The sequence below is a fragment of the Zonotrichia albicollis genome, chromosome 4, assembly GCF_047830755.1.
Source record: "Zonotrichia albicollis isolate bZonAlb1 chromosome 4, bZonAlb1.hap1, whole genome shotgun sequence".
Taxonomy (NCBI): domain Eukaryota; kingdom Metazoa; phylum Chordata; class Aves; order Passeriformes; family Passerellidae; genus Zonotrichia; species Zonotrichia albicollis.
This window is the reverse complement of record NC_133822.1, coordinates 18,379,810-18,405,822: the sequence shown is the minus strand read 5'-3', so window position 1 is coordinate 18,405,822 and position 26,013 is coordinate 18,379,810. Positions and strand designations below refer to the sequence as shown.

Here is a 26,013-nt window from a genome sequence, read left to right as displayed (position 1 = left end):
ATCTGAAGCAGAGGACAGTGAAAATTCAACTTTGTGAATGTGTTTTTAACATTCACTGAAAAGGGACAGATAGTCACTGAATAAAAGACTACAGTGGTTTATGATGTTCTTGAAAGTAAAGTGTTCTTTTTGGTTTAATTTAACTGTTCCCAGAAGCAGAGACAGCAAAGCACATCACAAACAGTCACCTTCATGTGTTTCACTGCAAGATGCCAACATCCCAAAACAAAAAAATAAATTAAACACAGATATGTCAAAAGTTTGTAAGTTATTCCACCTGAGGAACAAGTTTCTCAATACAGAACAGCTTCCTAACACAAACCTATGATTATTATCCCAAAAAGGGGGACAGGAGTTAAGCACAACCTGGTTCACATAGGTTTTAAAAAATCCATTAACTACAGCATCTCCTTTAGACAGAATCATTAACTGTGGAACAAGAACATGCCTGAGGGCAAGCATATTTAGTGTCATGCCAAACTCCTCAATGACACCTCAGAAGAGCAGAGCTCTTTGGGGCTACAGCAATTAATTAATTAATTGTCTTCTACATTGTAAGAATCAAAAAAACCCCAACAATTAAAAAAAAAAAATCAATCTAACAATTTTTTCCCCTTTCCAGGTTTGGGCAGTATGCCCTCCTGAAGAGAAAAGATCCCCTTAGTATATTTACAGTGTCACTTCACAAGAGAATGAGAAGGCAAGGCAGTGAACTAATCTGTACATTTCACCACTGTGGCTCTGTCTTTTGCCCCATGGAGCATATAGTTAAAGAATAAGGCAAAAATAAAAATGTTAGCACTGTCATTTGTCCTACTGCTTCCTAATGTGCAAAAGTCTTGATGATCCATTTCTGCCTAATGATAATTATTTATGAAAACCAAAACCAGCTACTAAACTTTTTTGCTCTTCTACTACAGTCAGAAATCCCAGGTCTCATTTCAAAGGCTCACTGCTGAAACCAAAGGCAAAAATAAACCTAACTCAACAAAACCCAACAAGGCACCTAATCTGTTATGAAATCATCTGTATTGACCCAAACTATGTGCAAAACCAAGGTTTTTAGGGCAGTGATGCCCTATCTCCATTTCCTGACCTGTTTAACAAGAACAATACCTACAGCATCACTGTGAGGGAGCAGCTCAGGTGAGAGCCTCCTCCAGCTGCAGCAACCTTGGCTCTGAGAGTCCCTGGAACCACAGGGAACCCCAAATGGAGCAGCTGCTCCTTCACCAATAAAATACAACTTCATTAGGATGTGTAAGGATAAAGCTCTTCAGGTAGGCAAGTCCTAAAATGTCACTGTGAAGAAAAAAATATAAGGAAGAAGAAAAACGTACAAACACAGGAGTCTTTCAGCTCTCTGATCCTTAAGGATTGAAAGAATGTTCATTCCTTTCATAAGAAAATATTGATAAACAAGAGTTGAAGTTCAGTATAAACATGAGATAAGACACTATTTTAAGGTCACTTATTACATTTCCTGCGGAAGAAATACAAAATTTTCTTTCTTAGCACTATTTCATGACCAACATTTTGGCTGGAACAAGCCTAGTGTGTTAAATTAATAAAAATAGTTACAAGGTACAGTAAACTCCAAACTTTGATAACTGAGGCTCAAGGGAAAAAAAAGGCATTTGCCTTGTGCAAGTGAGCACATCCTGGCTTAATTTCAAGAGAAAATATCCCACAGCTGAAAATCCAAAGTGGTACAGCAATAGCTCTTAACCAAAGTTTAATGAAACAGTACTTGAGAGCTCACCAGCAGAACTCACTCCTTACTGAAATTACAGACACAGTTCTAGATGGACAACAGGGTTTGTGCAGCGAGTTTGTGATTGTGACTACTTTACTTTACCACAACACAGAGGGAGAAGAAATGCACTAAGGCTTGTTACAACCTAGAACTTTGGCACTGATGCTTTCCCTAGTGCTCAAAAAGGAGAACCAACCCCTCTGGATCTCATCCCAGGTTATTTCTGCTTTTCTGGCTGTCTCTGCTCCACCTCAGCATGGCATGAGGCACACAGCCCGGTGGCTGAGGAGGGGGACCCCAACCTGTGTGCCCTCAGCCCATCTTATCTTGATTTCACTGTACCTTATTTTGATTTGCAAGAAAAATAAGCCTAGAAATCTGGATAATAAAGAGGGAGTTTAGCACAGCAAAGAACTTGATCAGTCTCCTGAAAAACTTCAGTAGGATTAAAAATTAGAAGCAACACAGGTTTTGTTTTCTTACCAAACTCCTTCAGTTAAGATAAGGGAGCGGGAAAATCAAAACCATCAAAATAGTTGGCATCAACACAGTTTCTAAACAAAAAGTTTATGAACAGTCTCAGCATGTTTTATCTTTTCCAACCTCAGTTCCTTCTGGATGGCAGCTTTCCAAAGTAAAGACCAATTCTGCTGGTTTTAGGGAAAAGAGTCCCAAAGCCATTTAGGTTTAGCTTGTTCTGCTCACCCTTGCTCTTGGAAAAATCACCAAACCAAACTGAGGATTAAAGAGCAGAATACAAAATATTTGTACAGAAGGCCCAAAGGTGCAAGTCCACCAGCCCAGCTGTCTCTGCTCCTGCCACAGCATCACCACTCAGTGCATCATAACCACCCTGCCCCACTTTCCTGAGCAGTCTGTTGGTCAGCAAAGCATCAGAGAATCCAAAAGGGACACACTGTGGGAAGCCAGAGTGCCTCAATAAATCCTGCCCATGTTATCTTCTAATGCACAAGTCCAGGAGCTAATTTTGGATATGTGCTTGCCTTAGTCCCAAAGTACCTAAGTGGGACAGCTGGCAGAGCTGATCTCAGCTGGTGCCCACATGACCTCTGTCCACAACCCCTGGGATTTCTCCCCACACCAGCCAAAGTGCCTGCCACATCCCATGGTGAGCCAAATCAAGTTCCTTGCCTGCCAGAAGTGTTCTTCCTTTTTTGTTTCCCAGGGAGTTCCCTGGTTACATTGATCACCCTATCTTCCTTTCATCTTAAAATTTTGTTTACAAGGAGTAGAGATGAGTCACTCAGGACCACTGGTTAAATATTAATTGATTGGAGGTTGGAAAACAAACATCCTCAGTTCCTCACCTTTTCCCAAAACGCTACCAAATCTGTTAATATTTAACAATTTCTACCTTTTCTTTTGTCCTGAATGCACTACCCTTATCTTGGTTGCACATTGACCATGATGGCAGATCAGCACAGCCCATTTTTAGCCAACTCACTCAACCATTTCACTTTATCTTTATGGAGAGATCACCTTTTTTCACATCAATCCTACTCCTGCAGAACAGTACTTCAGTATCCAACTCACACTCCTGTGTTTCACAGCACAGAAAACTGCTTTATTTTTACTTACATCTTAAACAGTTGATGCAATCAAAACTTTAAGCTTTTTAGATGCTTCCTTCTGCAAGTTGAGGTGGTACAAAGGTTGACAGACCACCACCATTTTCTCTGCACAGGCAAGAGCTATGACATGAAAAATAATTCTGCTCCAACCACATCTGTCCCGTTGCCTGACATTAAAATCTAGGCCAAGCCTTTACATTCCTCATCTAAATAAATATGCAAACATTGACCACAAAAGTAATTGGATTCAGATAGTAATAAAAGGCATTTGGCATTTAAAATAAAGTGAAAGTCTAAAACACCACTGTAGCTTAATCATCAGTCATCATAATAGAGATCATTAGACAAAAGAAATCATTTATGTTCCAAGTGATTAATCTACAATTTCTTTCTCTCTTCTCTACCACAGAACATAATAAATCAGATGAATAACTGAGGGAATGTACAACAGTGGAGAATTGCAAACTATTGCAAAAAAAAAAAAAAAAAAAAAGCAATTCAGCCACCACCCAAACTGACTGCAAATTTCAGTTCATACTAAAACTGGTGACAAGTTCCCTGAAGGGGAGACAACCAAAACCAAGAGTAAGTATTCTATCCTGATTTGTCCTGTTTCTGCAAATGTAGAAATGCAAACATGTACCTCCATTTCAGTCACCTGCATCTTGCTACTTTCACATCACAGAAAAAGTAAGATTTGCTCTCATGGGAGGCAAAGCAGCGTGCAGTACTTTAGAAGTTTTATTTCCAGTATCTCTTCCACTTCCTCTTAAAGATAAAGGTTCTGTTTCATCAGATGAAATCAAGATTTCAGGGTTAAAAGGAAAATCAAGCTTCCCCTTTAGGTTCAGGCTTTGTTTAGCTGACAGAAATTTTCCAGGACTCCTACAAAGAATGAGAATGGATAAAATTCTGACCAACCTTTTTCCCATCCTCCTCCTGAGCCAGCTGCTGCCAACCCTGAGCCATTCCTTGCAGAGAGATCAGCCAGCACCAGGAGTGTCAGTAATGCCTTTCCAGCAGTATTATTTGTGTTTGATATCAAAAGGAACACTTTAATTTTATCCAAAATTTGTGAAGCATCACCAGGATTTGTTTTTCCTGGAGCTCATCAACACCATCTTAGTCTGATTAAGAACTAAAAGTAAAGGGATACTCACTGAAACACTACCAGATGAAAATTATGTTTTTTGAGATCTCTTGATGACCATGATTTATAATTCCCTGGTCCATAAGACTTTCCACACTTTCCAAGGAGCTCTTTGGAAGCATTCCATTTACAGCACCACAACTGCAAATGGTACCTGCAGTCCAGCAGATCCCAGGTCAGCTTTCAATGACACACAACAGTCAGAGAGAAGGTGGAGGATGCACAGCAGAAAACCCACCACAACAAGGACACAGCAGAGTAAAAACACAGCAGGAAGAGACAATCACTTGTCTGGCCAAGCTAATATCTGAAAAGGAAAGGGATTCTTTAGGATAAGGGTTTTCCTTGGCACTGTGCTTCTTGTTTTAACTTGAAACATGGCTTCCCATCCATGGCAGCTGGCACAGGAGTTTAGAAAAAGTCTGCAGAAAGAGTGAATTTTAAACGAGGAAACTCAGACTCCCATGTTTTTACACCAAATGTGTAAAAGCTCATCATGTGCTGATGAGGCATGCCTTGCCAGGGATTTCACTTTGGACAGCTGAGATCAGGGGAGAAGAACATGCCCAAGTAATTTTCCATGGTGTCTCACCGAGAACAACTTTAGGTAAGCAGTAACATTGCCTATATTAGCATTTTAAATTTTTTTAATGGTTATATGCAAATAGGTTATAATCTTAAATTCCTGGTGTGCACCAACAACCTTCCCAAGCACCAGAAGGTTTGGGCAGCATCCAGTAAAGGACAGTACTCTGCATCTGATGTCCAGATGTTGTGGTACAGACTCCCATTAATGCACTGATGAGAAGAGAATCACATAAATCCCTTGCCAACTCAAAGGGTTTTTATTGCCATGACAGACTGGACACAAGATACCTTCATGACATTTCCAAGGCAAGAGAGATTAAGGTTCAAGACATTCCTTTTCCATACTCTCTCTCCTAAAAATAACTTAGGAATTAGCAAAGCACTGGATTTAGCTGAACAGACATATGTGATCAATACAAAGATTCTCCCAAACAAATGTCTTCATTTATGTGAGATTACCTGTACTCATACATGAGGAAGGTGGAGTAAAAGCCTGGAATTTTAGGCTATCTCTTAACAGACAGATTTTTTCTTCCCCTTTCCCCTTCTCACTTTGTGTCTGTCCCATGATCAGATCTCTCCCAGTTCATCCCATGATCTGCACTCCTGCACCAACACTGGTTTGTAGAGCTGGTGATGAACTAGAAAGAAGACCTCATTGAACTGAACATTTCTGAGCTGGGGAGAAGGAAAGAGTGTTGCAATCATTTTCTAGACACAGTTCTGGAGTTCCATCCCCTGTGCTGAGCAAACATTTTTTCTCAGCACATTGGGCCACCAGGGAAGCACTTACTGTGCATCACTCTTGGCATGAGGTCACCTTGGTCTTCAACACACTTGTGATCAAAACAGTGTTGTCAAGAAAAAATTACTGAACTCCCTGTTACAGATGGTGCTGAGGTGAGGATCAAGAGCCATGGACAGCCTCTGAACCTCAAATTCTTTCACCTGAATTACTGCTGATTTATACACACATTTTCTTACCACACACACTTAGAAATCTGCTAGTAACCAAAAATAAGTGGCACCCAAAATTTCTATCTTTCAAGGTCATAAAGCTTTCTGAAAGGTTTCCAGCTGAAGATCACTGCACCATCTCTTCCTCACAGACCAAGTACTAGCTGCCTCGCAGTAAAAAGCACTGTGTGGATCAACTGGGTACTAAACCCAGCAAAGTCACCAAGACCTTGGTACCAAACAGAGCAAACAGAACACAAATATTCGTGGAAAGAGCTTGAAGAGAAAGCAGCTTCCAGCGTGCTGTTTCAGCAAGGTTTGCACTCCTTTTCAACTATGCCTGCTACTTTTGTATTCCACTGACACCCTGTGGCACTTACCTAGACTGCAGGCTTTCCAATCTCAATATCCATTTTCTTAACTACAGGGGTAAAAACCAGCAAGTCAGAAAACAGAGAAAGGACACTGCAAGCCTGAGTTGAAGGACTGCTGGTGCACCTCCTTACTCCCAAGGCATGAAATGTATAGATTTCTCCTGCACAGCAGTTACCCACTGCTGTCCCAGTATCCCACTTGCTGTTACACCTTTCCCTTGGGTACAAATACATCACTACCATGCTGATGTAGCATGGTGAAAATAATCTCATTTTAATGCCTCAGCTTCTCAGGTCTTTTACTGCAACACTGAATGACACTTCACACTTCAATACTGCTGGCTAAGTTACACAAGTGACTTCCAGGGGACATCCTAACTAACAACTGCAGCACAGGATCCAAAAGTCTCAGTTTTCACTGTGTTAGTACAGACTTGCCCATCTTTTCAAGAGTGTCATTTTTATATGCATCAGCATATTAAATAAAACAAAAGCCCCATACAAGTGTATTCAAACAGCTGCCTGATGTATTTTTACTGTTTGCCCTTAATCTCTTTAAAAAACCCCTTGTAAGTAGCAAGTGCACTTAATTTTGCCCTTCAATTCTTTACCACAAGAAGAAACATACTCATAGTGGATCTTTAATACAACAGGCAGGCAGGAGATATTGCACATTTTGCATTTAATGAATACATCAAGGGGCAGTCTGGGCATATTGTGTCTTCTCCAAAATTATTGCCACAATTACACACGTAATTATAATATTATAAATATTTTGAAACATAGAGAAGCAGACATGTGCAACACAGGTAAAAGCACCCATGTAAACAGTCATACACATACACACAGGAAAACCTCAAACAAAAAACTCCACAAGCATCCAAGATCCCAGCTCACACACAGAAGGTGCTCACATCGCTTCAGTGCTATCCTCAGAACTTCTCCAGTGGCTTAAGATTGCTGAAAGGTAAGAACTCCCACCATGAGAAAGAAAAACACTAATCTCCCACACCAATAAGCATTACAGCATTCCAAGGATGGCCACAGTGTCTCAGCAGCTCCCACCAAAGGCTGCCTGGAGCCCTCAGCTCAGCCTGCAGGCATGCGGGCAGAGTGGTGTCCATGCACAGCTACAACAGGCAGCAACTCCACTCCCTACTAACATCACTGCTCATCACTTTGTTACCACTGCAAACTGAAAATCAGGGTGTCCAGGAGATCATCTGCACCTCAGGGTTCAATATGCAATCTGCAATTGCACATCCTCTGGTTTCTGCATGCAAGGGTGTCAACAAGCCAAGCCCACATGGAAAACAGAGGGAATGTTCAGTGTGTCAGACCTCACTGTTTAAGCCAAATGAACCACAAAATTCCTATTTTCCCTTTTGTTAAGATGCCCTAAGAAAGGAAGAGAGGCAGATCAAATTTGATTCTAGACTTCAAGGTTTCATAACAATGAGCTTGCTGACCTGTGTTTTATTGGTCAGCTGTTGATCTCATCTTACGCAATTATCCAGAGAGAACATGGTTAAAGCTGAGCTCCCACCACACTGCTTTGGTAACAAGGCTAAGGGCTGGAGCAGACCTGCTTTTTCATTTGTACCTTAAAACCCTTTTCCTTTTTATACTATTTTAGTAAGTCAAACACTAATTAGAAAAGGGGCGTATTATTTACACATACGACTTTCTGGAATCTGCTCTTTATTCTGCTGATAGGGTTTGGGCAGGAAATAAATACAAGAGTGGAATTTTTGAATGATGTGATGTTTCAGAAAGTGCAGCTAACTGCAGACAGGCAGAACATACAGAAGCATCCTCTCATCTTTTACCTCTAGCATAGTCACTTGACTGAATCAGCACCCATAGAGGGAAAAAATCAATAATTAGGGTGCAATAATTTACACTCTCTTGGTAAGCATAATATTTCTCAATAAACTAACTGGCCCAAGACCAAACAACCTTCTAGATTTGGATAAACTTATTAATTCCTATAAAGCTTAAGATCCAACAGAAACATTCAATTTTCAAAAGTGATGCAATGCAATGCAATGCTGCTCCAGCAGTAAGACAGAAACATTCCAAAACCAGCCACCAATCAAGAGAAAAAATATTAACAGGGGTAGGAGGGGTCACACAGCATCACATGAAGCAACCTACACATGTACAGCTGGTATATACAGATCCTTCCTCCAGAGATGCAGTGCTTAATTCCTCTTTTACAATGCCTGTCTGCTGAAATTCTTATTTCTGCTGCTTCTCTGGAAATGCAAGTAAAAACCTAGAGAAGCACCGAATTTAATACAGTAATTAAACTAGCAGCAGTGCTCCCTGTGCCTTTGAAATAAATTACAAAACAGCACAGATGTACAGGGCATAAATGTATCTCCTAAACGTGTTTCTGACATGAACTTTTCATTGCATGCAATTTTCATTGACAGAAAACATCAAGTTCAACAGATGGATATCCATCAGAGACAGAAGCCAAGAGACACATTAAAAAGAAGTGAGAAATGTAACTGGCCCCTCAGTCAAAGACTCAATCAAGTCTTAGCTAATGAGCAAGGCAGTAATGCTGAATAAAATACACAAATGTAAATGAGAGAGAGAAAAAAGAAAAAATTCCATCTAGATTTTGATGCCTAAAATCCTTGAGCACAAAAAGAAGTTCTCCATGTGCTTTCCCATTACATGCTTAAGCTTGTCTGGAAAGATTCACTATCTACACTCCATCAGAACAAACTCCAGCTCCTCTGCCTAATCAACCAGATGCATCTGATTTCCAGTCTCCTCCCAACATAAAAAGATGAACATTGTGTTAGCATTTTATGATTACACTTGGATATTCTGGATGTTCTAAGCAGTTATTTGCCTTTCACCTTAGCCTGTTAACAGTGATTTCAAGGCACACTGACCAGCATGCAGATAAAGCCTCATTAGAGTCTGTGGCAAATTGATAAGCCAGGACACAGTTAACTCCCTCCCACATGGTTATTTTGCTCAGCACATCTTCCAATGTATCCCCAAGGGTAAAGGAAGGAGCCAACACACAAACTACACCAAGGGGTGTGGAACAGCTGGCAAAGGGAAGGGAAAGGTAGAGAACCTGCAGTTCCTAATGCTCTCCCTGTGGGTATGGAGCATATTGACTGGATATGTCTAACCAGAGACCCAAATCCTCTCACACAGAAAACTGACTTAGTTCAGGTCTCCAAACAGCCAACAAACAACTGAGGAATACATGGAAGTCAGACATCATCATCCACTCCTTCAGCTGTCCTTTGAAGGGAAAGCTCCTTTCCTCAAAACTGAAGCACCTTCTAGATTCTGATTTCAGGAGCTACTTTCAAGTCATGAATTCAAAATGGAGAGACATATCTCTACAATACAGAATATTGCTCTACAACCCTAAAAAAACCCAAATAAACAACCAAACCCAAACCTAAAAAACAACCCCACTAACAAACAAAATAACAATAAAAAAGCTCAAACTCACCAGGCAGATGTACTCACACTCTTGGTACCTCTTTCCACCCAACATGCACATTTTGTTACAAGTACTGGGCATGGGATCCATCCAACAAACATGGATGTTTCAAATTCTAGTAGAGGCCTTTACCCTCAGCAGTTGCAAGCAGCAGATCCTCCTTGTAAGGCACAGGGACTGAATTATAAAACTATTCAAGTACCACTGGAATAAATTAGGAATAAAGCTCACTGACATGTGCTATTAGCTAAATTCCCTACACTACAAATTGAAGTTGGAGCATACAGCGAGGAAAGGGGAAGAAGGGAAGATGTAAGAAAATATTGAGGAGTGAGATGTGACAAAATGTTGCTTTAAATGCAGTAAACTCTAAACATCCATCCTTCCTTTATACACTATGCTAGAAAGAAAAATACACTGGTATTTTTTTAGGCAAGTAGCATTCCTAGCTGAAAAACAACTTCATAAAAGAAGTTGTAAAAGTATAAACAATAATTTCAAGGTAACACAAGCTTGTGTTACCCTGGAGGACAAGGGAAGATCCACAGAGCATCTGTACAGCATCACAAGCTTCATCCCAGATTTCTCAGCATCTTCCTGTGCTTCTCAGCTGAAGATGTACACCAGCTGTAATATATGACAAGTTTTCCTCTTCAAAATAAAAGGAATAAAATCCTAAAAGGAAACTCCTTATGCTGGACCTATTCTTTCTGCCATGTAACCTGGCTTTCCTTGTTGCACTGCTTCCAGGTAAACTGCAGCCTCGACTTTTCAGAGTAAAAGTCTCACTGTGTTCTTTATGAAATGCCTTTCTAATAAATAACAATAATAAATATGGGTAATAAGCAGCAGAGTAAGTAAAGTTCTCACTGTATACTCCTTAATGTAATTACTTAATTTACTTCCAGTTCATGACTGACAGAGGTTTGCTCAATATGCCCTTAAACAACTTTATGGGCAGAAATGCCACAACCTTACTGAAGAACCTCTTCCCATCACTTGCTGTTCTTAGAAAAACAGCAGGATTATTTGTAGGACAAGAAGCCAGTTATTCTGGGCTAGAGGATGAGCTGCACACAATACCCTTCACAAAGCTACAAAGTGGTCTTCAAAACAAAGGGGAATGGAGTGCCCAAGTAACTTGCTGAATGTCTGCAAAAAGACATTTATGTGACACATCTGGGAATGCAGGTGAGCCTCAGCAGCCTCTCCTGACCTTTTTTCTCCCAGGGCTTGAGGCACCAGGAGTTCCTATGAGAGAAGAAATGCTGCACGTGACAAATGCAATTTGCATGTGATAGAGCTGAATTGTTCATAGGTCAGTCTCCAGCAGCACATCAGCACATTGCTTAATTCACAGAAACAATCCCTGCTCTCCTGGGCACCTACACACAACAATCCAAACACCATCAGACAACACAAAACAGAAGGAAAAGTATCATCATATTCTTGCAGAAAGCCAAGCAGTTACCATCAACAGCTTCAACAGCTAAATATCTAGCATTAAAATTGTTCTTTTAGTACTAAGGTTTCCTCCAGAAATAAGTCAGAACACAAAAGGGGCTGCTGAATTATCTCTAAATAACCACAAGCCCATATTCAGTGAACTCACAGTATGCTCAATACTCAGTATCAGACTTCCAAGGGATGCTGCCATAACAGCTTCCTCCAAACAAGGAGGAAACAACAAGGGAAAGGGCAGCACAAAAATATAACCAGTATTTACAGGGGATCAGTTACCAAAAGTTTGTTCCAAGTTACTACAGGTGCTGTTTTAGTTAGGGGTTAATTCTGATGTACAAGATCCACCAGAGGGAGGTCACAGTCCCCCCTGAGCTGCCAGCAGCAGCTGACAGTCACTGCCTACCTGGCAGCTTTTGTCACCCAGTCAGGATTCTCAGATGGCCACAGTAACACCAGGCTGACCTGAAGAACCATGAAATGAGATTGGAGAGGAAGCTAATCACAAAATCCTATGGGAACTGGAGGAGGCACAGTATGTAAAGAAGGTTCTGCTGCTCACACAGTGCCTCTGCAGTCATATAGTAACCTCTGTTTCCATACCTTTTACCAGTGCACAATTCTTGCCATAAGCAAGAAAATGTTTCTTTCCCCAAAAAGCCTCCAGAGACAAATAAAGCTTGTAAGAAAGAGAGAGACTTTTTGTCTGGGCCTGCAATAAAGGAGCAAAGACATAGGTTTTAAACCAAAGAGGATAGGTTTAGATTGGACATAAGGAAGAAATGTTTTTATGATGAGGCTGGAAAAGGCTGTCCAGATCATAAGTCTTCAAGGTCAGGCTGGACAGAGCTTTGAGCAACCTGACAGCAGCTTTCCAGCTCCTGAAGTGAGCCTACAAGAAATATGGAGAGGGACTTTTTACAAGGGGTCATAGCTGTGCCTCTGAGATGCAATTCTCCCTCTAGAAGTCAAGGGAAAGCATGAAAGATGTAATGGGCAGGACATTGGCATTTTCTTCCAAGTGAGAGTGCACAATGGTAAAGATTTCCAGGTTCACTGATCACAAGCCCACCTCACTCTGGCCAGGAGGAACAAGGGCATTTGTTTTTCAAGAACATGCAGTGTTTACATGACCATGTACTTTGCCAGTCCATTTATTTAATGATTATTCCCCTTCTGAAACACAAAACCAATTGGCTTTGCTTAGGCAAGGAGAAACTGAATAGAACAATGAAGTCCACCTGCAAGCTGGCAGATCACAAGACACAAGCTTTTAGAATGAGCTCCTAAAAGATCTTGAAACTTCTTCAACCTTTCCAGAAACAATCTTGCATGGGAAGAATACAGATAAGAGACCAGTCCAAAACAGAACAGCTTCTTAAGTGGGCCTGTGGCAGATCTGCCACCTCTCAAGAGTCAATTCACTCAACAGGCCCACACTGCCTTCTGTAGTGAACACAAGTATCAGTCTGGTTGTTCAAGTAATAACCAGTACTTGAGGCTGAAAAAGGTGTTCACAAAAGTGATTCAGCATGCAAAAGTCTTGAGCAGTCACCAGATGTCACCAGGTCTCAGGAGACTCTAGGGGAAGCAGCAGGCCAAGTGACAAAAGCAGAGGAGAATGATTCTATTGTACATCCAGAAAAAGCAACTCAGTCACCAAGACAACTTAAAGGGTGAACATTTAGGAGCTGAAGGACCTGGACTGGTCATCTAAGGCAGTGCTCTCCAACCTTAGCATCTCAGCCACATGGCTGCTGCTCTGTTCTTTCTCTCTTCCCACCTCAAGCCCTGGAACCCTGACACTCTAACAGACTCCCAGGAACACCAACTCTGGAAGTGATCACCAGTCTCACTCCCCAGGACTTCCCTCCACAGGTCTTGCGCAACCCAGGTTTGCTCATGAGCTTCGGTGGAACTGAAACTCTGCCATCACACTCTTACACACTCACAACAACTTTCGTGCCAGATGTTGTAGCATCTTCTAAATTTTTTTCTCTCATATTAAAACTTCCTCATTCCTTTTAGGGATTTGGATTCCAGCATTTACATTTCAAGCTGTCACTGGCACGACCCTGGTTCTGTCTTACATACAAAGCAGGACAAAACATGTGCTTTACAGGCAAAGCATGTTCTGCTTTTCTTCATGGCCTCTCTATCTTTTTGCCCCTTCTGCAGTAAACAGCAGTCAGTGCCATGCACATCCAGAACACACTCATAAAATAAAGTGTCCAGTAAAATGTTAAATGCATGGCCCAGTAGGCTATAATAATGTCTACAAGTTTTAGTCATGTTTCAGTACCCTCGTGCAGTAAGCATACACAAACAAACAAAAAGTAAATACTTTCTGTCCAAAAAGTGGTGGTGTGATGCTACCTCTGTTTTTTGTTAAACTGCAGGCTTAACAACTATGATTGAAATCATCACTTTCCTTTCGACAGAAGAAACAAAGAATGAGTGCAAGGGATGAAAGTTAAAAAAAAATAGAGTGAGAGGAAAAGAAATAAAGAAAAGTCTCAGCCCATCTACCCCACTACAAAAAAAACAAGAATAAAACCTGCTCTGTGTTGGAAACTCCCACCAGGTACCTTGATTTCAAGCAGCTGAATACACACACACAGGTAGCTATGACTCTGTGAGTAACACACAGTCTATTTTTAAAAGACTAGAGCAAAACAGGAGACTGTCATCCATTATATATTAAAAAATAACACAGCATCTCTCATCAACCAGTGGTACAGGGCAAGCTGGTATGTTTGGAGCTGTCATGTCTTCACAGTAGATGGTTCCATTGAAGAGAACATTACCAGCACACCTCTAAACTAGTTCACCCACTGTTTAGAAGGCTGGGATTAATTACAGCAATTATTATTACAGAAAAAAAAAAAAAAAAAAAGAGAGAGTAAGGTTTAAAACAAGAGGGGAAGTGAAAAATAGGGGAAGAAATATGAACTTCAGTAGAAACCTCAGGATACACCGATGCCATCAGGTACAAAAAAAGAAGGCATTTAAAAACAGAGGAAGAACAATCACTTACCTTTCAAAAGGGGCTGAAAAGTTGGAATTTCCTGCAGTTTTATGACATCTGGATCATTGCTGACATTCCGTGAGGATTGTGTTCCTGGGGCTACGACCACAATGTCGTCCATTTTTGCTCGTTGCTTGGCTGGCAACGGAGATGCTGGATATTGGAGGGAGAGGGAATAACCCTTTATAAGCAGTGTAATCACACCAGAACCCAACCCTATGCGAATATTGCATAGGCATGCTTTTTATAGCACATCGCCGAGATCACTGATCTAAGCTCCTTTCCTTCTCCCCACGGGGGAACAGCTGATTCCGAGCACCTGCACCCCTGACGGCCTCGCCAGCCCCGCACGGCGCCCGGGGCGCTGCCCATGCCCGGCCCGGCTCCCCCGGCCCCGGCGGTGCCCCCGCGCCGTCACAGGAAGGGCCGGGCCGCGCTGCCGCTGCCTCCCGCAGCAACAGCCCTTCCCTTCTGCACGCCCTTCCCTTCTCCACAGCCGCTGTCCCTGCCAGGGAAACAGCCGTGCGTGCCCTTCTCCGCAGCCGCTGTGCCGGCACAGCCCTCGCTCCCCGCCAGGCACCGACCTGCGGCGCTGGGCTCGCCCGGGCGGCTCTCGGCCTCGGCGCTCTGCTCCGCGCCCATGGCGCTGCCTCCGTCCCCCGCCCGCCGCAGCGCGGGGGCCGCCGCCGCCCACGGGGTTCCGGCTGCGCCGGGTCAGGCGGCTCCGCCCGGCGGGCGGGGCCCCGCTCGGCGCCGGGGCTGCTCGGATCTGCCCCGCTCTGCCCCGCCGGAACCGGCATCCCGCGGCCTGGGGGGCGTCAGAGCGGCGTTGGTGTGTGTGGCATGGGAGGATGCTCCTCCGCTGCTCTCCCTAGTGAGGCCGATGTTTGTAGTGCTGTGTCGCCTTCTGTGCTCCTCGGTGTTGCCGGATAGGTTATATTTCTTTAAAAAGGAGCCTATGACCGAATATCCTGAGTTTGGAGGGATCCACACGGATTATCGAGTACAACCCCGACAGTCCCTGCACAGACACCCCAACAATCCCACCCTGTGCATCCCTGAGAGCGGTGTCCAAACGCTCCCGCAGCTCTGGCAGCCTTGGGGCCGTGACCATTCCCTGGGAAGCCTGGGCAGTGCCCGACACCCTCTGGAGGAAGAACTTTTCCCTGATCTCCAGCCTGCCCCTGCCCTGACCCAGCTCCAGCCGTTCCCTGGCTCCTGTCCCTGGTCCCAGAGAGCAGAGCTCAGGGCCTGCCCCTCCTGTTCCCCTCAGCACAAGCTGTGACTGCCATGGTTGCCCTCAGCCTCCTCCAGCTGAACAGACCAAGTGCCCTCAGCTGCTCCTCACACGCTTCCCCTCAAGGCCCTTCACCATCCTCATGTTCTCCTTTGGACACCCTCTAATAGTTTAATGTCTCTCTGACATTGTGGCACCCAAAACTTCACACAATATTTGAGGTGAGGCTGCCCCAGCCTAGAGCAAAGCAGGAAAATCCCTCCCTGGCCCATTCAGGGATGCTCAGTATTTGTGCTGAAATCAGCTCCAATTGGGAGCTCCAAAGGTCATTCTGGTAGGGGGGGACCTCCAACCACTGATCACAGGCCACCAACCCAAAAAACTCCTAAACCCAAAAGAAGAGAAAAACTGAGCATGTGTGTGACTGTGTTCACAGGGATCTTTGGATGAGGGAAGAGATGAGGATCTGACTCCATGTTTCAGAAGGCTTGATTTATTATTTTATGATGGATATTACATTAAAACTATACTAAAAGAATAGAAGAAAGGATTTCCTCAGAAGGCTAGCTAAGAATAGAATAGGAAGGAATGATAACAAAAGCTTCTGTCTTGGACAGAGAGTCTAAGCTAGCTGACTATGATTGGCTATTAATTAGAAACAACTCTATGAGACCAATCACAGATCCGCCTGTTGCATTCCACAGCAGCAGATAACCACTGTTTACATTTTGTTCTTGAGGCTTCTCAGAAGGAAAAATCTTAAGGAAAATATTTTTTCATAAAAGATGTCTGCGACACATGTGGACTAATTAACATGAAAAACGAGTTAATCATTAACTAATAGAAGATAGAATACTAATTAATAAGAGAACTACATTACCAGTAACCAATGAATTCCTTTATTTACCAAAATGTATGAATAGTCAAAAGTTTTGATTTCTGATTAACATGTTTGATGAGGCAATACCCATGTACCTGTGTGCTGAATAAAGCAATGTTGGGTTTCTAACCTAACAAACTGGGTGAGAGAGCTCATTTCCCAGTTTGTGGTGAGGAGAGGGTCTAGCAGAGGATGATGTGGGGCTGGAGCATCTCTCCTATAGGAAGAGTGCCCTGGGAAGAGTGGCAGTTTCAGATAAGCTCTGCTCAGATTTTGGCAACTATTTAAATGTAAGGACTTGCTCTGGCCTGCAAGTTTTAGTGATGGCAGATCAGGTCTATTTATAAAAATGAATTCTTTATTGAACAGACAAGTGATAAACAGACAAAAGATCTTAATCAAAATTACTTACTACACAGTATAAAACTAAAACAACTAGGGGTAGAGTACAGCATAACATAAAACAGTGCATGATATCAAGGTGCCTCTATTAAAGGTAGCAAAAGAAATAATATTAGGAGTGATTTGTAACTTCCCACTGAAAGATCAATAACATTCACAGATTCCTTCACTCAGCCTCCAGGAGAGTATCCACAAAGCGGTGTCCCTGCTCAGGGGAGAAACTCCCCACAATTCCAGGGAAATACGTAGAAGATTTCTGCTTTGTGGAAGTCTGGTGTGGTTTTTATAGTTGTAAAGTGATGTGTCTGTTAGTCAGAAATTCAGCTTATCCCTCCAGATCTCGCTTTGGACTGTGAGATATTTGTTGGCCGTTGGGAGATGGCAGTCTCTGTGCATATTCTCACATTCACCATCCCAACAGTTCAGGTGAAAATCCAGTTTCCTCAGCTGTTCTGACCACTTCAGCCAGACCTTTAGCCTTATTTTTCAGCTTCTTTCTGCTTGGCTTCTTCCTCCACCTCTATGTAAGAAAAGGCAGGTGGAAGCTGCAACTTTGTCTAATACATTGCAGGGGTAATACCTGTGCTTGCCTTTAGTATTCATTCCCCTGTTCATTCACTGTGTGATGCAGTTAGCAGGCAACGCCTTAATGTTCAGATTCTCTTGGGACTTTTTCTTTTAACAGTGAAAATAATGTCACCAGTTTACCTAGAAAGGAACATTTTCTTAAACAAGTGCAGCGGAGAATTTTAGGAGAAACCATCCCACCAAGACTGTGAGAATCACAAACATTATTAATTGCCCCAAGATGGCCATGTGATGCAAAATGAGATGGTGGGCTCAGTCTGTTACAACACTTATGTCCAAATAAAAGCCAAAATCCAGCAGTACTGACAAAAGGGACAGACTGGGCATGAAAAACAAGACAGCTACCCATGCCTTGGTATCTAACCATTACAATACATAAACTAACCTGCCCTTTGGGATCTCTTCTGGTAATGCACATCTCTGAAAATAAAATCATCTCTTTCCTGAAAAAGAAGGAATTTGTCTTATAATCCTTTTATTCTTTGCACTCCTTTGGTCTACTTTTACTCCTAAACACTACCCCAAAATAGTAAGGAAAAAGAACTAAAAAGAGGAAATGGAAAATTTCCAAGCAAAACCATGACTTAACTAAGCAATTGCACTGAGACAGCTGACAGAAGAATGGCCAAGACACCAGTCAGGGTTCCAGTAGACAGGCTTTTTTGTTCATTTTTTTCCCCATTCCACAAACACCTTGGTTATGATTTGAACAGGATTACTCAGGTAGCAAGGAGTCCTTTACACACACACACACACAGAACTATGTCCACATCCGTTTAATCCAGGATATGCATATTAATCTCTTTCATTACAGCTCCCAAAAGCAGATCTCAGGAGGTGGAAAAGTCTGACTGTGGGTAAAGCCTAGCAGCCTGACCACCAAGAGCTTCTCTAGGTGGTTTTGTCTTGTGCCTTGATGCTCAGGAAGGACCCTTGGCTGTAGGAGTGGGAATACCCTCGCAGCCCTGCTGGGCAGGCAGGAGGAGGAGGGCGGGAGGAAGGCAGGAGAAGGTCAGGCAGGAGGAAGAGGGCAGGAGGGGGGAAGCAAGGGAGAAAGAGGGAGGGCAGGAGAAAAGGCAGGAATGGGAATGGAGAATGGCGGGCAGGGAGAAGGAAGCAAGAGAGAAGGAGGGCAGGCTGGAAGGCAGGAGGAAGGCAGAAGGAAGGCAGGTAGATAGGTAAGCAGGAATTCCAGGAGGAGGAGGGCAGGCAGGCAGGAGAAGAAGGGCAGCAGGCGTCCCGGGCCCGCCTCCCCGGGCCCCTCCTCCCGGACGTGCCGGGACAGCCGCGGTTCCCCCGAGCCGGGCCAGGCTCCGCCGCTGCCTTCCCGCCCCCGGAGGTGTCCCAGGAACGCGTTCCCGCCCCGGGAGCAGCGGAGCCCCCTCGGCGCCAGTCCCGGAGGAGCCCCGCGGGCACCGGCCCGGGTCACCATGTCCCGCCGGGGCAGCCGCTGGCCGGTTCGCCTGCTGCTGACCGCCTGCCTGATGGCCGGGCCGGCGCTGGGCCAGGAGTGCTCGGCGGAGAAGATGGAGAATTCCATCCTCGATATAGACCTGTCCCTGCCCCGCGGCGTGCGGGGCGCGGAGCCGCTGCGCGTCCCCGGCGTGGGTGCGTGTGTCCGCGCCTGCTGCTCGGGGCACCGGCTCGCAGGTAACCTCGGCCTCCTTCTCCGCCACTGCCTGGCAGGATAATTCTGCAGTTTGGGCTCTCGGGGTGATGTTCTCCCAATTCAGCACGGGATTTACCCTCTCATTCAGGCTGCGCTTAGCTCCAGCTTGCAGCTGCTACCTTCTTTTGCCAGTAGTTAAGGCAAGAAGACCCCGTAGTGTTCAGGAAAATAGTTGCACCACAGAAACAGTGTCAAAACCTCCCAAATCCCCAACCCCGAACGTGCTTAAGCTGTATTTAGTAAATGGACTAAAACTACCCGATATTTTGCACTGTATTTAATTTTAGCCAAAAATGAGAATGCTCACCCTCCTGTGAGACAGCTGGTTTGAATCAAGCTCTTGGAGCAGTAGGAGGCAGAGCAGCAAGTAGAAATGGCAGTGGTGAAGGTGACCCCCCTAAGCAGCAACTAGCCAAGTGATTCCTGGGATGTAATAACGAAAAATATCTAAATATTTTTCTTCCCCATGAGTATATCAAGGAGGTTTTCAGATTTATCAGGATTTGTAAGCGAGCAATTGTTGTATAAAGTGGTGCCAGTGTGGTATGCGTGAGGGGAGGATGAGAGATTAGACTCATAATTTCCCCAGCTTCATTTGTACAGGAAAAGGAAGGTGTGACCTTTCATATTTTGGCCCTGGGCCATTCTTCTGCAGTCCTTGGCGGTTTTTCCTGTAGGAATGTTATGTGTTAGTAGTTTTCCTCTTACTCACATGAGTAAAAGTTAACAAACTAGATCTCATTACCATACTGCTATAAAAGTCCTTACTGCTGAAACAGGTATTTACTTTGTTTTGCAGGAGACAAGAAGTGTAATTTGATTATTTTTTATGCTGCAAGAGCAAGTGCACATCCAAACTGCTACTTGTTTTACTGTCCTAGCACTGAGGCTTGTCCAATGAAACCTGCAACAGGACTTGTGAGCTACAGGATAACTACAGGTAAATAATAGTGAGAGCCATCAGCCCCTACACCACACTGCAAAATGACTTTTGCACCTGTGAACTTTCAGCAGTGACCAGGAACTGTTTGGGGGCTCATATTTTTAGCAAAGTGTTCTAAGCCAAGCATTATGATTTAAAAATATTGTTCTTTTCCATTGTGGAGGATGGATGGGCAGGTGTGTGGTGAGCTCCTTTGTGGGCCCAACTTCCAGCCTGGAATAATGTCCCAACCCTTATAATATTCCTTCATATTAGATTCAGAAATCCTCATAATTTGTCCTTGCTTAAAACAAAAAGAAGCTGCTTCCATCTAGATATAGTCAGGAAGGAAAATTTCCTGTACATAATACTGAAAAGTGTCACAAAACCCAATGAAAATACCACACCCTTGTAGCCAGCTGTGTATTTAAAGGACCCATGCTACACTGATGAATAATTGGCAATAATAATAATCATTATTTTCTGCATTCAGTTAGGGAAGTGAGTGCAGAAGCAAACTTTCTAAACTCAGAGCTTTATGGCATGTGGGCTGCACACTCAGGAATTTCTTGCTCTCTGGCCTGTGATGGTTTTTTTAACAGCAAGGCCTACTTGTTGATTGACATTGACTTGCACCAGACCTGTTTGAACAGCTCAGATAAGAAACTGATAATGCCAAGGTGGTTTCTGTATGGCTGCTTGAGAGACCAAACTTTTGCTGGAAAAGAGAACTTTTCCAAGAGAAACTGTGCAAGGAGCAAGAGTATGAAATATAGAAAGTTTACTCTCGGAATGTTACCAGTATTTTTGTGCAAACCCAATCTCACAGGCATCATGCAAAAGCAATGTGCAACAAACAAACTGCTTTTCTGTAAAATTATTACTAAAATTACACTTCTTTCTCCCCTGGAAGAACATCGGGATTTCAAACAAAGAAACAAGAAATGCAATCATGCTTGTGCTTTTGCTCGGCATGTAATGCAACACTGAGTGAACAATGTGATTGCATTTAACACTTCTTTGTAATGCAATGCTGAGTGAAAAACGTGATTGCATTTAACACTTCTTTTTCTTTTTGGAGACTTGATCTTCTGTGAGCATTTAACTGCAGAAAGATTATGCTAGCTTGTTTAATGTTCCTGGTAAGTTTTCAAAGGTAGCACCTGAGCAGTATCGGTAGCAACAAATGTTTCAAACTTTGTTCTTTCATATGAGAATCTGTATGTGGTTACACTGAAAACCAAGCTGAAAGGGGAAAAGATACTTTATTTATTTCAATTTCAGTGCATTTAACAAACCTTTTTGTTTCAGTATTAAAAAGAGATGAATGAGAGTCGGAACTACTTGAGAGCATGTTCTCTTTTAAATGTTCTGTGCAGCAGCTGAATGGTTATCATGAATATATTATATATATATCTATATTTTATAAACAAAATTATAAAATTATATATAATATGAATTGACAGCCTGTCTTTCCAACAGCTCATGCTCAGCCAAAAACTTTCTATAATACCTGTAAAATCAGGTATATACTGTAGAAAAAAATACAGTAAAATCAGGTATCTTTTAGGATTATTATTTGTATGGTATTTCTGCACAGAACACTGTTATGTGAGTAGGCTTGAGGCTGACAGCTTTTATGACATAGACTTTAAATGTTACTGTGCTTATTTTAAACAGAGGAAGTTTCATTAGTCATTATCTCTTAGAGCCCCCTTACATAAATATTTCTAAGAAATACAAAATAGGTATGCCTACATTAGTCAAAAATAGATTTCATCATTAAATATGAGTATTTCTGTTCCCAGAAGATAAATCCATCAAGACTGAGAACTTTTCTTCAAATGAGTATTCTTTGCCTTCGGATGCTGGAACCTTTATTTCTCACAGTCAGGACATCCATCAGAATCACACTGCCAGTTTGGAGCAGTCTGTCTTTCATCAGGCATCTGAGCTCCTGAACCACATAGGCAAGCATTTGGACAACATGGAACTTCATACAGTTTCTCCTGAATCTCAAAAAGCAAAAGAATCTGAGAGCTTGGACCCCATCTCAAGGCAGCAGGGAATTAATGTGCGACCCAGCACTCCTTCTGCTGCTCCAGTTGGAAACCCCTCTTCTTCCTTCCCCACCTCTGCTCGGGCTGGTGCCCCTGAAACCAGCAGTGCTCCTCCTGCTGCTCTGCCAGCAGGCACTGCCCAGCTGGAGTCTCTTACAACCTCTCTGCATCCTGGTGCTGCCAAACCAACCACAGCCAGCCCCAGCACAGCTGCCTATCCACCTGCAGCTAATCCTGCTGTCCCTGCCTCCAGCATCACTGCCACTCATCGTGTTCCTCTTTCCAAGCCCACAGATTCTGCTTCTCCTTCTACAACCGTGCAGGTGACCACGAATTCTGGATCTGCTACTGCCCTATCAGGGCTAAGGACTCCAGCCATGGCTCCTGAGCCAACAGTTGTCACTTCCAGTGATTCCAGCCCTGTGACCCTGCTCTCTTTTCCAGGTTTCATTCTGTCCAGCGATTCCCCTGCATCTTCCCAAAATGACCTTCAGGGTTATGACCCATCTGACTCAGAGAGCTCCCTGTCAGAAGGTGTTCTGAGGGGGAGAGGTGTCTTTCAGCTGGGGGAAAAAAGCAGCCTTGTAGCAGCTTTGTTTTTTGGGATGATGTTCCTGTTGCTGGTTATTGTGCTGACAGGGAGGAAAATCCATGAATCTCTTCAGAAGAGGCATTACACCAGGCTGGATTATTTGATCAATGGAATTTATGCTGATGTCTGACTGGGAGAGGGAATAAAATTGTGGGGAGCATCTCTCACTTTGGAGAGGAGAACTCTGAAATGGAACAGTAGATATTGAAATCTCAGAAGAGGATGGATTCCTTTTTTGGGGTCTTAATGGGAAAGCAGGAGACAGGAGATGGGTTTGGTGGTGAGAAGGAATGCTCTTGTCTGTGCTGAACTATAATGTCTGTCATTTTTGATTTATTCCTAAATCCTGAGAATAAACATCTAAATCCAAGTTAAGCTAAGAAGGTCTTATATTTAAGGAGAAAAGGAATTTCACGAGCTTAATCTATACTGTGACAAGATTAGTGAAATTGAAGTGCACCTAATAAATTGAGTACCTGTGCAGCATATGGGTGTTTTCAATGCTATTTGCACCAAATGCTGGTGCAATCCTATTTACCCTACTTGTAGCTTTAAAGAGATACTTAGTAATAGAGCTTTGCATCCAAATGGTTTTAGGTACAAACAGGAAAAAAATGTATTCCATATGGCATAATTTAATTTTCCTTATCTAAATATAGCTTATGGTTATATACATATCTTTAAAGTTCTTCTGCATACATCACAGGTATCCTTAAAACTACATGCTGCAAATGTGAGTGCTCTCAAAGCACACCCTCTTCATTTCTAGCATCCCCTTCATGTGACTGGTAATTAGCATGGCTGCTTAGTAACACTTATCTTGATATTTGAGTTTTTTCCAACCTAAACATCTCTATTATTCTATGTTTTCCTGACTCTTCAACAGGGAGAGTAAGTGGGAGCATCTAGTGCCACACAACTTCCAGTTCATGTTATTTAAATTTCCCTTCATGTGCAGTCAGTCTAAATCTGGTTTTAGAATGAAAGGCTGGATTTCAAAGTGTTCGTGTCAGGTGGCATAATCAACAGCAAATGTCACAGCAGAGAAAGAAGGGTGCCTCACAAATGCAAGGAAACAATTCTGTTACAAAATATGAAATTTGACTCACATCCAAGAGATTCTTAGATCTGTCAAGCTTAGTGTGGTGGGAAGCAGGTGTGATCCAAAAAAATGGCCTCAAGGCAAGTTTTCTGAAAGCTCTAAATAACTAAATGCAGAAAATTCTCTGAAAATTCCGTTATTCAGAGATCAAAGAAAAGTCAGTGTTCCTTGTGTCAAGAACTTGAATTCTTACTCTATGGAGGCTGCAAATTGCTTCATATATCTAAAAACAGCTGGTCTGCTACATTGTTTAAGTCTGGATAACCTCTTAAAAGTGAACAAAATTACAGAAGAAATGTACCTCAAATTTATCAGCCTGTTTTATGACTGTTCTTTGTTAAACTTCATTTTTTCCCCTTTTTTATTTTAATAGCTATTTTCAGAGGTTTCTGGTCAAGGAACATAACAAGGAGGAAATTTCCCATTTTTGGGAAATGAGTTCACAGAATGATAAGTACTAGTCCTAGCTATAAAAACACAGATGCAGATCTGAGGTTCACCATCATTTTCTCTCAAAAGAACTGCAACCTTCATGAGGAACTTTCTGTGTTGCTGATGTCTTTACAGCAGGAGAGGTGCTGAGAACAACCCCTGAACCCTCACTGTGCATTTCTGCTGCAATAAATAATTTGTTGGAGGAAAAGGTGCTTGGTATTAATTGATATGGTTAAAGTACAGTAGCAAAATATTCAAGAGAAGGCAGCAGATGTATCTCAGGGTTGTTCAGAGCACAGGACATGTATTCTTCTGGAGAGGGGCATTTTAGAAGGACATGCAGTGATAGGACAAGGGGGAGTAGCTTTAAATTAAAGAGAGAAGGTTTAGATTAGATACTGAGAAGAATACATGTTGGATTAAGAACTATCAGGGAATTAATTGATAGCTGACTAGTCTGGATCTTTCCAGAGGGGCCTTTACAAACTGTGTTTGAACACTAGAGGGCAACAACAGTTTATTTAATAGAATTGACAAGTTATGAGGATTTTTGATGATTTTAAAAGGTTTTAGTAAGATTGGTTTTTTTTAACTTCCCAAACTATGGCTATTTCATTGCAGAAAGGCTTTATAGGAAAGGTTTTTGTTTATTGAAAAGGGTTTGGGTGGAGGATTATATACACACATTTTTAAAACTTTTTACTGCATCATGTAATGTAGAAGACAACAAAACTAAGCATATTCTCTATTTTGAATCAGGTTGCATTATTAGTCCTATATTGGCATTTCCAGCTAACAGAGAAAGAGAGAGATTTCCCATCATCATTCTTTTGACTATGATGATTTATTAAATGCATTTTTGGAGCCTATTTATTTGCCTGGACAATGTACTTGTATTTTGAATCAAAAAGGAGCGAGACAAAGTAACTAAAGAAGTCCACCCAGTTTGTTATGCTTTCCAACATTAAAACGTCTGTGCACTCTTCTGTTTTTCCACTGGCATCTCCTGTGGTCTTCACTGTGCACCACACATGGAAGTGGATCATTAATCAGCATACTGTGATGACAAGTCTCACATTGGGGTGGCTCTTTCTGGCCATAACCAGTTCTGTTATGGCAGCAGACCAAAAGCTGATTGACTTTTGTCACCTGGAGAGTGTCATAAATCCTGTAGCTGCTTGTTTTCTTGTTGCTTTACAGTGCTGAGCAAACATAAGGTGTGTAAATATAGAATGCCATGAGCAAAACTGTCTTGTGGTGTTGTACAGTAAAGCAAATAGCCCAAATTTTGTAACCACTGCAAACAATCATAAAGAAATAAATTGTAGCTCTATTTGAGATGGATGAGAAGGGTGCAAAGTCCCTCCCTCAAAGGGCAGCAAACAGCATGGTGTGTTCTCTGCAAATAATGCTTCAGTTCATTTTAACTCCTGTAGGAGCAGGAAATGCTTACACTCAGGATTATTTCAAGTTACTAACCAACTAACAAAACCCAACAAGGAAATAAAACCACCAAAAAAAAGAGAATTATGTGAGAAGGCAGTTTCAAAACTGGATCTTGTTTTCCTGCCTCCTGCAAAGCCATCTTAGTGGATTTGAATCTGATGACATGCTTTGATCCCACCATCCCACACTCCATGCTGATAAAAACGTGGAGTTTAAAGTGCCAGTGCTGCGGTCAGCAGTTCCCAGGCAGTGTCCCATCACACAGAGAGCTCTACTTCTTCCTGTCACCC

The 26,013-nt window shown here is 42.6% G+C and overlaps 2 protein-coding genes across 3 annotated transcripts in view; one reads left to right on the top strand and one right to left on the bottom strand.

Moving 5' to 3' along the window:
• The window catches only part of BORCS5 (BLOC-1 related complex subunit 5), a 71,701-nt gene extending 56,423 nt beyond the window's left edge, over positions 1 to 15,278 (bottom strand). The window contains exons 1-2 of the mRNA XM_074538999.1: positions 14,975 to 15,278; positions 14,400 to 14,543 (exon numbers count right to left, since the gene is read on the bottom strand). Coding sequence (XP_074395100.1) covers positions 14,400 to 14,543; positions 14,975 to 15,032 — 202 coding nt within the window. The 5' untranslated portion in view covers positions 15,033 to 15,278. The remainder of the gene's footprint in view (positions 1 to 14,399; positions 14,544 to 14,974) is intronic.
• Positions 15,279 to 18,754: 3,476 nt separating this feature from the next.
• Positions 18,755 to 23,115, top strand: MANSC1 (MANSC domain containing 1). Of its 2 annotated transcripts, none has more exons than XM_014264037.3 (3): positions 18,755 to 19,147; positions 19,966 to 20,106; positions 21,897 to 23,115. In XM_014264037.3, exons 1-3 carry the CDS (start codon positions 18,928 to 18,930, stop codon positions 22,868 to 22,870), a joined length of 1,335 nt encoding a protein of 444 aa, XP_014119512.2. In that variant the 5' UTR covers positions 18,755 to 18,927; the 3' UTR covers positions 22,871 to 23,115. The 2 variants fall into 2 exon arrangements, with proteins under 2 accessions (XP_014119512.2, XP_074395094.1); XM_074538993.1 differs by having other exon boundaries at positions 18,764 to 19,147; positions 21,900 to 23,115.
• The last annotated feature ends 2,898 nt before the right edge of the window (positions 23,116 to 26,013 follow it).